Genomic DNA, 16,118 nt, shown 5'->3' on the forward strand with positions numbered 1-16,118 from the left:
TTTGTTCCTGTTTTGTCTAGCAGAGATATGGAATATTTAAGGAGGAATAATTAAAATTGAAAATATTTAATATATTTCTCATATTCAAGACATTTGATTTTAGAATTTTAAACAGTTGATACATATCTGTACATTTTACTTGGGATAAAAACTTCCAATTGTTTTGTCTTGTATTTAAATATTATCTATTTTGTATAGACATTAAAGATAATTTCTGGAAAAGAAAAGGACCAATCACTGAAATTTCTGGAGCCAAAATATGTAAGAGTTCTGTGTGGAATACTTCATTGCACTACTGCAGCATTTTTGTCTTCCCAGAGCAAATATTGGCAACTTTGACAAGATTAGGATAGAGGAGCATTGGTGGCTAATAATCCTGGAGACAGAAAACACTATGCAAAACTAGTGTTGTCCCTTCTGAGATGAGGGCTTCACTACCTCTTGACCACTCTTTCCTAGTGATCAAAATGGTGATGCAGGCTCACTGTTTTACATTCCTGATGCTGAAAATTTGGTTGACACAAAATGCAATATACATTGTCTTGAAAAGGTTGATGTTTTTGAAGAGTGATATTAAAGTTGGAGAATCAATTATGCTTTTGAGAAGTTAAATCTACTTACAGAAAAGTAACATAGACATAAATAAAATCAAGTTACATCAGTATGGATTAAGTTTTAGAGCAATTTAAAATTATGCTAAGATCTGAAAATATAATGGGTGAAATTTTTAAAAAATTCATAAGTCAAGGATTTTTATTCAAAAATGCACATAACATTTTAGAAGAAAATGCCTACTAAAATGTCAAATTAGCTCCTCTAGGGAGGATAATATGACTGAGGACAACATATTATACTCATGTGTGTCTTACAGCTTGCAAGAATTTTTTTATAGTCACCAGGTATTTCTCTTATAATTAAAACAAGAAAATGCAATTGCATATAACAGAGAAATATAATAGAAAAATTGACATTCTTTGTGAAATATAAATCCATTAAACAACTGTAATACTTCAAACAGAGTTCAAGATTGTCAAAAAATTATACAAAAGATTAGCTTTCACTATAAATCTTCATTGCATATTCAAATACTTGCATATTTTTGGTGTATTTTTTCTATATCTAATTTTACATGAAACAGAAAATTCTGATGAAAATATTAATACATTTTTTAAAAATAGCTCTTTGAAGTCACATTTTCTACATTTTTTAATTTCTGTTGAAGTATTTGTACAAGTTACTAATATTGGAAAATTTTTGTATAGTTCCAGAATTATACTAATTTACACAGTGTCTTTGTGTATCATATTTTAAACAAGCATTTAATACAGTCTCTTTTTTGTTTATTCTACTGCTTACAGGTCAGCTAATGATAATTGGTATTATCCTATCAGCTTTCCTTTTATATTGTTGGCTGGGAGGCTGAGGAAAAAAAATCAACATTAAAGTGTTCTGAATTTCCCTGATTCCCTCACATTTTCACCAATTTCAAGTTTATGCTTCAACTTGCATTTTTAAGAGCTCATTCCTGTTCTCAGTTGAAAGCATACTTTGAAATTATAGAGGGTCAATAAGGTTTGATGTTAAAAATAATTGCAAAATTTTAGAAGCCTTCTGATGATCACTTCTGTAAGTGAACTACTGAATGAGTATTTATTAAATGCAATAGCAAAAGTAGGTTTAACGCACTTGACGGTATTAAGAGCTTTGCCTAAAGTCAGAACATCACCACCACTTTTAACACTCAGCTGAAAGCTGGATCTGTCTTTGGACTCAGTCATTGCAATCTGTGACATAAGCATAATCTCTTTGGGCTATAATAAAGACCCACTCTTTAACGTGAATTCAGTGCTAGCATAGTCAGGCTCCTAATAACACTGAATTATATGATTGGGTCATATAACAAAATACGACTCTGCTGATGTCTTTGTGTGCAACAAAACTTTTGAAGAGTGACAAAATTGAAACATTTCCTCAAAAGTCTTTTTTGTAAATTGATGCTTTCTGCAGAGATTTGGACCCAAATTAATCCATGTCTTCACAGATCCAAACTTGAATCTACCACCTAAAATTTCCAGATCCCCAGCAGAGAAAACTGAGGCTTCTTTGAATTTCCTTCTATCCTATCTCTGACAGCTGAATTCTTAAAAATTTGTAGGAATTCCTTTGTAAAATTTTATTTATGATCCTTCCTAGTAAAATTAATATTTAAGTGGCCAGAAATTTTTCTTTGACGCTTTCAGCATAGAAATCCCATATATCCTCTCTATGTAGAATATCAAGAAACAAATCAAGTGGGGTGGTGTTTAAGACATAGTTGCAGTCTCAGAATGTGACTACTTGATTATCAAGACAACTGAACTGTCCATGGAACACAGATAAAGACAGATTAGTTCTTAAGGAAAAATATTTTAAGTAAAATCTAGGAAGTTCTACTACTTAGAGATCACTAGGGTGGCAGACATTTGTCCCTGAAAAAAAAAAAACACAGATCTTAGTTCTAAATGTCAATAAAGATACTCAGATGGTGAGGGAGGAAAGGAAGTAGTTGGCATCCAAAAATAGTGGCTGACACATTAGAGAGAGAATCTGGGCCACCTGACCTGTTTCCAAGTCTCAGCAAATGAAGAGGCAGAAGCTTCTTCGGATCAATGGCTCTTGATCCTACTTGGATGTTAAATCACCTGAGGTACATTTTAGGAAAACACCCAGGATTAACTAAAGAAGTCTTTGAGGGTGGGACCCAGAACCAGTAATTTTTAAGAGCTCCTCAAAGTATTTTAATATGCAACATGGTTTGACAAAGTTTCCAATGACTACTTGTCAAATTTTAACAAGTATACAAGTTACCTAAGAATACTGTTAGTATACAGACTCTGATTCAAGATTCTGCATTTTCACCACGCTCAAATGTGATGCCAATATTTCTGGTTCATGGGCCACACTTTGAGTAGCTAAGTTTCTTGACCTTAGCTGCACAGTAGAATCAACTGAGGGTACTTTTGTAAAAACACCCATGCATAGAGCTTGAGTATCACTGTTTTTAGAACTCTTGAGCACAGTCAATATTGATAACCACTATCATAGAAAAACTGACATAATGCATCCAGCTATGGGGAAAAAAAGAAGACAGAGCAGAGGGAAGAAGCAAATGGTGATATATATATATATATATATATCTTATTTTAATTTGTTTATTAATACTTCTGAGATTATATGAATATATTTTTCAAATGTTAGATGATGAAACTACCATTAAATCTTAATCCATTCCTGGAATCTAAGAGGGAGTTTTGACTAACTATAAGCAGATGGAGCTTGAAAGAAATAAGTCTACCCAGTTGTCTCTTCATTACACTCCCAACCCTACCTCAAAAAATGTAAAACACCAGAAGTTGTGGGAGCCATTTGGCCCATCCTCTAATGTTGGCTCACTGACTCAGTGACAACCACTCTTCTAACATATGAGTACAGGACATCCAGACAACTTTTCTTTTCACTTTCCCTACCAGCAAACATCTACTCCTGGTAGAAGCAGGAGGGTACTTCAAAAGGTTTGTGGAAAATGGAATTTAAAAATGAGTTTATTTTGTGGTAAAACAACTTTGAAATCCATGCATTCAAATGATCCTCAAACATGTTCACAGAAACTTTTTTCATAATATGGATTTCATGGATTGAAAATATTTTTACACAAAATAAACATCTTTTAATTCCATTTTCCACTAACATTTTTAAGTATCTTTGTATGCAGCATTTAGAGAAGTTTAATGCCTGTAACTAAACAAAGGAGCATACCAGTAGCAGCTTCTCAAAGCAATCTTTGCACATAGCTGGAATGATATAACATGAATACACTTATGTCTAGTTTAAAAAGAAAAAAATAGGATTTTATAAATATACTACAATAGGATGACCATAGCTCTGTAAATTACCTACTTCAGCACAAAAAGAAAATGCCAATAAAAACCTAGGGATCCTCAATAGGATCTAAAAACTTTGACTATCCATCAGAAAAGCAAAAAGATATTAGTAAAGGACAGAAATAAATGTAAGAAAATAGGAGATAAGAAAGAAATTCAAGAAAATGCAAAAATCAACATTAACAGATAGTTAAATGATAATATGAGAGACTGCCTTTCAAACCACAGAAGAACATCAGAAATCCAATATGCAGATAACTCATATGATTAATATTCATGAAGAGGACAACAAAGCAAATGGAACAGAACTGCCTATAACAGGACAATACTCCCCAAGTAAAAAAAAAATATATGAGTTTGTGTAGACTGAGAATGTTTTTTAACACACCTTCCATTAGCCTTATCCTATGAACTTTTTTCTTAATTATGGGACAGAGAAAATTATCCAAACATATTCAGGCTTAAAAGACATAGCCTAGGGGCCAGCGCCATGGCTCATTTGGTTAATCCTCTGCCTGTGGTGCCAGCATCCCATGTGGGCACCAGGTTCTAGCCCCAGTTACTCCTCTTCCAGTCCAGTTCTCTGCTGTGGCCTGGGAGGGCAGTAGAGGATGGCCCAACTGCTTGGGCCCCGGCACCCACATGGGAGACCAGGAAGAAGCACCTGGCTCCTGGCTTCGGATCGGCACAGTGCCAGCCGAAGCAACCATTTGGGGAGTGAACCAATGAAAGGAAGACCTTTCTCTCTGTCTTTCTCACTGTCTATAACTCTATCTGTCAAATTAAAAAGAAAAAAAGACATAGCCTAAAAAAATGAAAAAAAAAATCAAAGACCATACACCTCTTTGCAACACTTAGTGAAGATACACAATAAACCAATATTTTAGCATATTTAATGTAAAATTCTTATACCAAATTTTACATGCAATTAACTTATTTCATCTCTGAACTGCCAAAAGAGGAATGTAGTTTTGAGGGTGGTTGAGTATCTGTTTAAAAAAGATTATCATATTTAAAAGCGATGAGGAAAATCCAACTGACAAGGTCAATTCAACCATAAATTGTGTAAGTCTTCTTAAATGGTAAGAGCAAATAAATAAACATAATGGGGAAAAACTCTCTTTTCTGTAAATATAATAAGGGATATAGTGGCAGATGGGGGCATACAGGTCAATATGTTTAATAAGATGGAAATTTTTTCTAATAATGTATTTCCCTCTAAACTAGAAAGCAAGGTAATATACTGAATAATGATGATGGAGAACTGTGAAGAAGGTTGAAAAATAAGTATTTCAAAAACCAAAATAAATGCAAGAAAATTGGGAGGAAGTGTTGAAGGTTTGCTTGAGACATGAACTTATAATGGTTACAATTAAACCTGTTAAATCACTATTTTTAACCCAATATGTTGGTTTAGGGAAGCCAGGAAAAGTAGGTATATGGGAGAACCTTAACATTAAGTATGGTTTTAAAAGAGCAGGCAAAGGTATACATAAAACTAAAACAGGGCATTTAAGGCATTTAGCATACTAGCAAAAGTATTACTAAAGTTACAGGCTATTAAATCTGAATAAGATAAGGGGAAAATGACATAACTAGGGACAACAAGATTAGAGAGGTTAAGCAGTTGGACAAACAGGCAAGAAGGAGAGAAGCTATAGTGAGAGAGCAAGGTGACTGAATTAGTGCCTTCAAAGATGGAGGAGCCATGGGTGAGGAAGTGAGCTAAGTGCAGTGACAGAGAAGGTCACTGGTAATGAGAAGTTTAAGGCATTGAAAGCCAGGTTCCAGGCTATGTCATATACATGGACTCTCATGGCATTCAGGAATGGGCAATAACTACAATAATCCACTTTTGGTATTCAATATATACTTTAGAAATAAGAACATTCAAAATAGTAGAATGTACTAAGATTGAAATTCAGGCAGCACTGGCATTAGTGTAAATGGGAACTTTAAAAAGGCATTTTCCACTGGAATTTTAAATATCTTAGACCAATAACTATAACTTGTATAAATTATCCAGAGTTTAAAAACTAAGCTTTACTCCATCACTTTGCTTCCTGTATCATAAATCTAAATTCATTTTCACCTTGACAAAGCAGATACACAAGAGAAAAACAAAGAACAAACTTTCTCTCTCCTACTTCTCCCCAGTCTGCCCAATGTGCTTTATATAAGTATAAACTATTTTATGAAACATTACTGCAAATTATGGATTGTAAAAACAAGTATATTACAGTAATAAATTAATAAAAAAAAAAAAACAAGAAGAAAGATCCTTACCGAATGAAGGTGACTCCCTTCCATCCTCTAATCCTGAGTCTTTTTCTCTGTCTCTCTTTCTGTGTTTATGACCACGATGCCTGTGACGTCGATGGCTTTTTCTTCCTCCCAGGGGCACATGAACTCCAATAAATAGTGTTCGATGACCTTCATTAGGAAATAAATGCACAAATCAGAGTCTAAACTATTCCAAGGCACAGAGGATGATGATTTGCATGAAAATGGAAACTCAAAGTCAATCCACCAAATCATCTTCAAGTGTTTATGATAGGTAAAGCTTGGAGTGTTGAACTGCACTTTTGGCATACCTAATGAAGACTATCACAATTTGGGTTTATAACACTAAATGCACATGATATTATAAACACTTACAATGCAGTTATTTGGTTATATATTTGGTAATCATTTATTTATTGTCTTAATAATCTTTGTCTATTCCCCATACTTTAATCATATGCTTCTTGTTAAAAAAAAAAAAAAAGTTCTGTCCTCAACTGTGTTACCATACCAGTTCACTTGCCTTCACATTTAGTGTATGTGAAAAACTATTTCTAACAAAAAAGATTTCACCAAGGTCCCTAATAATGCCAAATCCCAGGGAGCTTTTTCAATTGCACTGTTTCTGGCTGTAGACATTGACACCACTTTTATACCACATTATTTTCTCTTGGCCCTCTTCCTCTTTTTTTTTTTTTTTCATATTTTTCCTTTGCCGATTTTTCTTCTGTTTACCCATTCAATGCTGGAGACCCGCAGGGACTCTCTTCTCAGCTTCATGATTTCAACTACCACAGTTGCTGCTGCTGCTATTACTACTACTACTTCCACTACTACTACTACTGCTACTACTACTACTACTTACATATCTTACAGGTTCTGATAGCTATGTTTTGTTGCCAGAAACTATCTTGGACTGCTAATCTACATCTCTGTCCACCTACTAGACATACTCAGCTGGACATCCTTCCCCTCTGGGCATCCCTCTGGGGAAGGCATGTCAAACTCAGTAAGTCCATGAAACTAATCCTTTGCCTCTAAGTATCAGCTATATATCGTCTATGTCAGCAAATGCACCATCTACCCAGTCATCTCAAATTCTATTCAATTTACAATGGCTCCCAACTCCTTAGCATCTCTTAAAACTATTCACTCTTCAATATCACTACTGATATTATAGTTTGGACCTTATTGTCTGCTACCAGACTATGGTAAGTCTCCTTAATGTTTTCATTCCCCTAGTCCCAATCTTACTACATTTGAAACTTATTCTGAATTATGATGTCTTTTTTGAAAAAAAAAAAATAAACGAATCTTCCCGTATTATTTCTTTGCTTTGAATTCATTTATTGCTCTCTGTTGTCTACAGGATATAACTTTAATATTCTATTTTAATATACATTTTAAGTAAATTGTCTGAATATTTAAATGCTCCAAACAATATCTGAACTCTGCCTATTTCAATTTTTGTGATAAGGCCTTGTACAACAGGCAGGACAATTTACTCAGGTTCACATGCTAAAAGCCAGTGTATGTTCCCTCACCCCTGAACAGCCAGGTGTTCTCACATCTCTCTACTTTTACTTAATGCTGTCCTCACACAGGGTTTAAGAACAGCAATGACTGACAGTAAAATGGTGTCAAAGGCAAGAGTTGACCTGGAAATGGCTAACCAAAGAATCCAGCATGCAGAGGGAGAAACCTAAAAAAAAAAACAGGTGACAGAAATTATTTTAGGAAATTGAGAGCATCCTGTAGACTACTGTAATGATGGGTACCCGTCTTTATACATTTTCCAAAGCTCATGAAATTACCTCACACAAGGTGAAACAGTGTAAAAAATGGACTTCATATGGAGAATGTGCTCAGGACAAATGTTAATAATAGAGGGAACTGTATAACAGAGGGAAGATTCGGGAACTCTGTACTGTCTGTGTAGTTTCTCTATAAATATAAAACTTTTAAAAACAATTCTAATATTTTTTAAAGATTTTTATGTATTTATTTGACAGGTAGAATTACAGACAATGAGAGAGATAGACAGAGAGAAAGGTCTTCCTTTCCGTTGGCTCACCCCCCAAGTGGCCGCCATGGCCAGTACTACGCCAATCTGAAGCCAGGAGCCAGGTGCTTCTTCCTGGTCTCCCATGCAGGTGCAGGGGCCCAAGCACCTGGGCCATCCTCCACTGCCTTCCCAGGCCACAGCAGAGAGCTTGACTGGAAGAGGAGCAACCGGGAATAGAACCCGGTGCCCATATGGGATGCTGGCGCAACAGGCGGATGATTAACCTAGTGCGCCATCGCTCTGGCCCCATTTCTTTCTTTTTTTTTTTTTTTTTTTTTTTTTTTTTTTTGACAGGCAGAGTGGACAGTGAGAGAGAGAGACAGAGAGAAAGGTCTTCCTTTGCCGCTGGTTCACCCTCCAATGGCCGCCGCTGCAGCCGGCGCACCGCGCTGATCCTGGCAGGAGCCAGGAGCCAGGTGCTTTTCCTGGTCTCCCATGGGGTGCAGGGCCCAAGCACCTGGGCCATCCTCCACTGCACTCCCTGGCCATAGCAGAGAGCTGGCCTGGAAGAGGGGCAACCGGGACAGAATCCGGCGCCCCAACCGGGACTAGAACCCGGTGTGCCGGCGCCGCAAGGTGGAGGATTAGCCTATTGAGCCACGGCGCCGGCTCCCATTTCTTTCTAATTTTAAAAAGTCAAGATTCACAGATACTTGTAGCATTGAGTAGCCATACAGGAATGTCATGAGGAAGCAAAAGTATAAACAAATAAAGGATATTTGTGTCAGTAAGTAGATTACATATGAAAGAGTATTGTATTGGTAAAAATAAAAAAAGTCCTAAGAAAATATTAACATCCTAGGTTTTTAAATAGTCTTACTTTCTCAAATGCCAAATACTGCAAACTGTCATAATGGCTTGAATTTGGTCTCCCCGAAATTCATATGTTGAAGACCTGACCCTGAATGTGACTGTAACTTGGAGGCAAAGCTTTCATGGGGGTTATTAAGCTTAAATGAAATCATAAGGGGTGCAGGTCTAATTAGTGTTCTCACAAGAAGAGATGCCAGTTTCCTTGTGTATTCTCTCCCTCTCCCCCCCCCCCCCCGCCTCCTCCCTCTCTCCCTCCCTAGGGCACAGAAAGGTAACACAAGGATGTACTGTAGCCACCACCCATGAACCTTCACAACAGGCCTCAGAATGAAACCTACCTGCCAGCATCTCAGTCTTGGACTTCTCAACCTCCAGAACTGTGAGAAAATAAATTCCTACAGTTCAAATTACCCAGACTGATCATTTTGTTACAGCAGCCCTAGCTGAACAATTCAGCGAGGGAGGCCTAAACCAAACTCCAAATAGTAATGTTAAGTTTCAGAAAATGGGTAAGCGAAATGGTGAGATTTCTAAAATACTAAGTGCATGGCATTTCAGCTGGAAACTACAGAATCAAATCTAATAAAATGTATATTTTAATAAGGGATATTGGTTTATTCTAACCTTAAATATAATTATAGGTTAATCTCCTGGAAACAGCAAGCTAAATGATAAGTTCTATATCCAAGTTTCTGTCCTGTGTGTATCTATTACAGGCAAGTGAACAACATTGATTGATTCAATTAATGGATTATAGATAAATAAAATGCACAAAAAGCCCTTTGGCTCAATTTTGGACACGGGAAACAAATGGAAATGATTTTATATGCTTATGTGTGTGGTCTCATTTATTATTTTATTTATTATAATGTTATGCTGTATGGGAAAGTATAGAGTAATAATTAAAAGCATGCTCTCTGAGATTGATTCAAATATTTAAATATCAAAGCTTGCTACAGCCATTACACAATCTTGGGAAAAATCACTTTCCCTTTCTGAGCAAATTACTTGTGTACAAAAAATAGCACCTATCTCATTCAGAAAGTGCTTTTTCCTAATGTTTGAAACAAAAGGATCAAACAGGTAAGTCATATTTCAAGTCTCACAATTAACAAACAAATCTAGTCAACCCCCTTTAGTGTGTGAGCCAGATCAACAGAGCACAGGGAGTTAGAGGAAGTAACCAGGTGCTGCCTCTCAGCTGTCGCGGAAGGAAGTGCTGAAAGTGTAGGTCGCACTTGGAGCGAATGCTGTCTTCTTGAACCTGGGAGATTGCCTTGCCTCCTATAATTCCTCTCTGTTGAAGCTTTCATATCCCAGGTGGGGATGCTACCTGTCAAAACGAGCACTGCCTCTATGACGGCAAACTGCTTTTTCCCAACTGTTGCTAAAGTAAGGAATGCAGTGAGGAAAACAGTAGCCAGGTGATTTTAAAACAGTAAAAGACAGAAAATAGCAAGAAAGATGATGTCCAAGAAAAGATTGAGAGGTAATGAGGATATGGGAGCACAAAACATGACTTAAAAAGAATAGTGAACTTCTAAACAGGAAAAATGTGAATGAGAAAGAAACAAGCATAGAAGTTTTATGGGAATAATAAAATGACCACAGGAAATATAACAATGATTACAAGTGGCACCCTTGTCTGTTTCATTGCATAGAGGAAAAGTTTCATAACTTTTACAACACTGAATAAAAGTATATGTGAAATTACAAGCTGGTAAGAATTATCTTTATTCTCCCATTTCTCTTCAATGACTGAAACCCTTTCCATGAACTAAAATTCAGTTTTCCAAGTGTTCCATTTACTTTTTTTGTTCAGAGGAAATGTGTCTTTCTCTGGAGGACACTGTGTCCATTTACTTCTCAGAGATGGATGCTTCTCTGCCGCAGTTCTCATGTGGGCTGCCCCTGGCCAGGCAGAGAATCGGAAGGCAGTGTTTGCTGGCTTCACATGGCACTTTCAGATCCTATCTCTACTTTTCCTGAAATCCCTCAGATTTTATTAGCCACTAGATATTTTGCTTCATGGTTGCTGATATCTGCTAAGGTTCAAGTAGTTCTCATTCACTTTCAAACATTTGATCTCTGATCATATTTTTTACAACACTAATTTTGCCTTAATTTGTGAAATTTCAAAATAGATATACATGATTCTTGCAACAATCTTTCCTTTCAGTTTCTTAAACTCCTGTCTTGCAATGATTCTGTCATTAAAGGTTTTTCTTTGAAAAATAACTGCAATTTTTCCATCATCTCAATGGAATGCATTCCACATGGCTCCTGCCTTGCGATATCCTAACCTCTAGTATCTTTAGTTTCATTAAAACCTCAAAGGAAGATCCAGAAACTTAATAGTGGAGACCCAGCTTAAGAAAAATAATACAAAATTATGAACATAAAATTAAATATTTATTTAGACTGAAAAAATAAATTATAACAAACTACATTATTTATTTGAAAATATATAATTAATTTTTAGGTTTTTGTTTTTTTTAGGATTTATTTAGTTAATTGAAAGGCAAGCCCCAGTGGGTTAAGCTACTGTCTGGAGTGCTGGCATCTTATATGGGTGCTGTTATCTCATATGGGTGCCATTTCAAGTCTTGGCTGTTCTACTTCCAATCCAGCTCCCCGCTAATGTACCTGGGAAAGCAGTGTAAGAAGATCCAAGTGCGTGGGCCCCTGAACCCACATGGGAGACCTGGAAGAAGCTCTTGGCTTCTACCTGGACCAGCCCTGGTTGTTGTAGCCATTTGGGGAGTGAGCCAGTGGATGGAAGATTCTCTGTCTCACTCCCTCTCTCCCTTCTTCCTTCTCTCTCTCTCTCTCTCTCTCTCTACCTTTCATATAAATAAAAATCTTAAAAGGCTACAAGAGCCAGAACCCTATTCAGGTTTTCCATGTGTGTGGCATGAACCCAAGCACTTGGGCCATCTTCTGCTGCTTTCCAAGGAATATTAGCAGGGAGCTGAATTGAAAATAGAGCAACTGGAACTTGAACCACCACTCATATGTGATATCAGCATTGCAGGTGGCAGCTTAACCCACTGGGCCACAAAGCCAGTCTCCAAACTATGTATTTTAGAAAACTGACAAAACACCATAAGACCCAAGAAAAAATAATATTTTCATAAGATAGTTAAACTACTCTATAATAAATTTTGAAGCTTAAGTTTTAGGTACCCTCACTTGGATGAGCCTTTTTCTTTTATTTATTTATTTATTTTTTTATTTTTTTGACAGGCAGAGTGGACAGTGAGAGAGAGAGACAGAGAGAAAGGTCTTCCTTTGCCGTTGGTTCACCCTCCAATGGCCGCCATGGCTGGCGCGCTGCGGCTGGCGCACCATGCTGATCCAATGGCAGGAGCCAGGTACTTCTCCTGGTCTCCCATGGGGTGCAGGGCCCAAGCACTTGGGCCATCCTCCACTGCACTCCCTGGCCACAGCAGAGAGCTGGCCTGGAAGAGGGGCAACCAGGACAGAAGCCGCGCCCCGACCAGGACTAGAACCCTGTGTGCCGGCACCGCAAGGCAGAGGATTAGCCTAGTGAGCTGCGGCGCCGGCCCAGGATGAGCCTTTTTCTAAGGCCCTGTAGAGGTTTGCACTGTATTCTCATCATCATGCTTTATAGGAAAATTTGTAAATGGAAGTTACATTAAACATAACTGCATAAAACCATTGTCTCTTTCCATTTTTTCCCTGTCTCAATTCCCCTTATGACAGGAACACGCAAGTGTCTGTGAACCATATGGGGAACTAAGAGGGAAAAAGAGTTAAAGATACATTCAGGTTAGGTTTAGGAAATCATATTTATCTGATTTTCAGTCACTCCTAAATGTGAAAAAATGCCTATTATTTATCTTGAAGTAGAAATGGTTTCCAAACCCTTGCATCCACTGTGTGAAACTCATGACAAAAGTACAGGACAGGAAATATCACAAAATAAAGACTCATCACAATCTGCCTAGCATTGGAAATACATAGGTAGTAGAGAAGCAGCAGGGTTTGAATTTTACAGAAATAAAAGTTAGTTTCTAGAAAATTATTCTAAATCTTGCAGATAATATATGCAATATTTATAGCAATTATCTTAAATTTGAATACAACCCTGAAAATTTTTTTACGAATTTTTACTAAGTTTTAAAGATGAAATAAACATTTATGGACTTTCATCAACAGAAATACATTTTAAAGGTGGATGTTTGACTTAGCAGTTAAGATGCTGGTTGGGATACCCACATCTCATATATATCAGAACGCCTGGGTTTGAGTCCCAGCTCCACCCTTGAGTCCAGCTTCTTGCTAATGCCTAGGGAAGGAGCAGGTGATGGCTGAAGTAGGGGTCCCTACCACCTATGTGGGAGACCTGGATTAAGTTCCAGCTCCCAGCTGTGGCCTGGCACAATGTTGTCCACTGTGGGCATTTGGGGAATGAACTAGCAGGAACTATAGAGAAAATAGCTTCAAGTCATTGCATGATTCTGAAGTTCTAAGGCAAGAAAACTGCAATATGGGTTAAAGGTTGACTGAAAAGAAAGAGACCTTCAGAGGGAGACATTTATTTCCTGGAGCCATGTGTTTACATTTAAAAGGAGAAAGAAATCCCAGAGCTACTGGTTTACAATTCAAAGCATTTAACCTGGAGAACTTTCCTTTCTCTTCTCTAAGGTTTGTTTTTGTAAGGGAGATAAAGTTTGTTTTCACCACCACCACCACCACAACCCAGGACCTGCTCCTTCTCCTCTTGCCTCCCTCACCTCCCACACTTGCCAGGAGATGGTAAGATAGCTATAGAAACTCTCAGATTCATAATTTTAAGAATTCCCTCCTATACACAAAGGTGTATGCATTATTTCCTGAAGGAAAAGCAATGTGGTTTTGAGCAGTTTCAGAATTATATTAAGCATTTTAGTGATATAACAAGTACCAGTACTGAAACCAATTTTTGATGCAACTGAGGTCATAGTAGACAGAATGTTTACAAAGTGCAATTCAAGAGATGCAGTTAGGCATGGGAAGCGAGATACTCAGCAGACCCATAGAATGGCAGATGTCCTAAACAGCACTCTGGCCTCAGAATCAGCCCTAAAGGCATTCGGATCAGGCTGAAAAGCCCATGAGAGTATTTCAGGCATGGAAAGCCAAGACACTCTGGCAAAAAAAAAAAAAAACCACCTAAATGAAAGATCTCTGTGAGTGAGATCCCAGTGGTCTGAAGGGAGGAGAGAACCTCCACTTTGACTATGACCTTGTCTAAACAAGATAAGAGTCTGTGAACTCAAAAGGCTTCCATAGCCTTGGAAACTCATGACTGGAGCATAGGGAGATTACTGATGCCATAAACAGGAGTGTCAATTTGTAAAGCCAACAACAGGAGTTACTGTGCACTTACTCCTCATGTAGGATCTCTGTCCTTAATGTGCTGTACATTGAGATTTAATGCTATAACGAGTACTCAAACAGTATATTTCACTTTGTGTTTCTATGGGGGTACAAACTGTTGAAATCTTTACTTAATGTATACTAAACTGATCTTCTGTGAAAAAAAAAAAAAGAAAGTATCAATTCCCAACTTGACTCTCACTGGGATTAAACATGACAATAGGTCTGATCTGATTTCATCATCATTTAAAAAATCATCTATTATTTTTCACTTTATGTTTCTGTGTGGGTGCAAACTGTTGAAATCTTTACTTTATGTATGCTAAACTGATCTTCTGTATATAAAGAGAATCGAAAATGAATCTTGATGTGAATGGAAGGGGAGAGGGAGTGGGAAAGGGGAGTGTTGCGGGTTGGAGGGACATTATGGGGGGGAAGCCATTGTAATCCATAAGCAGTACTTTGGAAATTTATATTCATTAAATAAAAGTTAAAAAAAAAAGAGATGCAGTTGGGGACCATGGTTAATAATAATGCTTATGTATTACTCTCCTTTATTTAGCTGGCAGGAAGGGGGTAAAGCATCTAATGTTAAAGAGAACTGTGTGGGTTTTTTTCCCATGAACTGAATGTAACACAACTGGTGCATAATTATGGAGCTGCAACAGCCATTTAGACATGTCAATCATGGGAAAAGGTCAAGTACATCAAGCTGAATAAGCATGTGATCTTTAATTCCATGGAGACTCTAACAGAGTCAGAAAAAAAAAAAAGCCATCAGTTATCACAATTATATCAAAGAATCCTTAAGACCAAAAGAAATTCCAAGAGAAAGCAAGAGGTAGAAAGAAAAAAAGAGATTAAAAGGGTGTGTCTGTATAGCATTGAGGTATTATTAGGACAAACTGCATTTGTTCCTTGTGTTGTTTTGTGAAAATAAAAAGTGTTAAACCAGTGCTGGTCACAATTACCTCACCCTGGGGTTTATAATAGCTACAAACCTAAAGGTCTCATGACTGTGACTATCTTAGAAAGTAGAAATTTCAGATGTCCTACAGCTGATCAAAGGTGCTGTAGTCTGGGAATTACTATTTTAGAAGGTACTGTGGCATATTCTCAAATACAAAATTTCTTGGGGTCAGCGCAGTGGCTCAGCAGGTTAAAGCCCTGGCCTGAAGCACCAGCATTACATTATTGGTGCCAGTCTGAGTCCCGGCTGCTCCACTTCCTATCCAACTCCTTGCTAATGCACCTGAGAAAACAGCAGAGGATGGCCAAAGTCCTTGGGCCCCTGCACCCTTATGTGAGACCTGGAAGAAGCTCTTGGCTTCTGGTTTGGGTCTGGACAAGCCCTGGTTGTTGCAGCCATTTGGGGAGTGAACCAGTGGGGGGAAGACCTCTCTCTCTCTCTCTCTCTCTCTCTGTGTCTCTGTCTCTCCCCCACCCCCAGCATGTCTCCATTCTCTCTGTAACTCTGCCTTTCAAATAAATAAAATAATTTTTTTTAAATAAAATTTCTTGCAAGTTTACAACATTGTCTTGGGCAAAATATAGCAATAAAATTAGCTTTGTATTTCAGGATAACAATATTATTTTTAATTTTGGAACAGAGTAAGTACTCAACATTTCTTGAATAAGTGAAAAAATTCTAA

General features: G+C 37.4%; 1 protein-coding gene across 13 annotated transcripts in view; it reads right to left on the minus strand.

Moving 5' to 3' along the window:
• Positions 1-16,118, minus strand: part of SLC4A10 (solute carrier family 4 member 10) — a 333,141-nt gene that overhangs the window by 167,402 nt on the left and 149,621 nt on the right. For all 13 annotated transcript variants that reach the window (XM_051848038.2, XM_051848035.2, XM_017342639.3 and 10 more), the window contains 1 exon segment: positions 6,207-6,353. In XM_051848038.2, the coding sequence (XP_051703998.1) occupies positions 6,207-6,353 (147 nt within the window).

The sequence above is a fragment of the Oryctolagus cuniculus genome, chromosome 3, assembly GCF_964237555.1.
Source record: "Oryctolagus cuniculus chromosome 3, mOryCun1.1, whole genome shotgun sequence".
In the NCBI taxonomy this organism is placed as follows: domain Eukaryota; kingdom Metazoa; phylum Chordata; class Mammalia; order Lagomorpha; family Leporidae; genus Oryctolagus; species Oryctolagus cuniculus.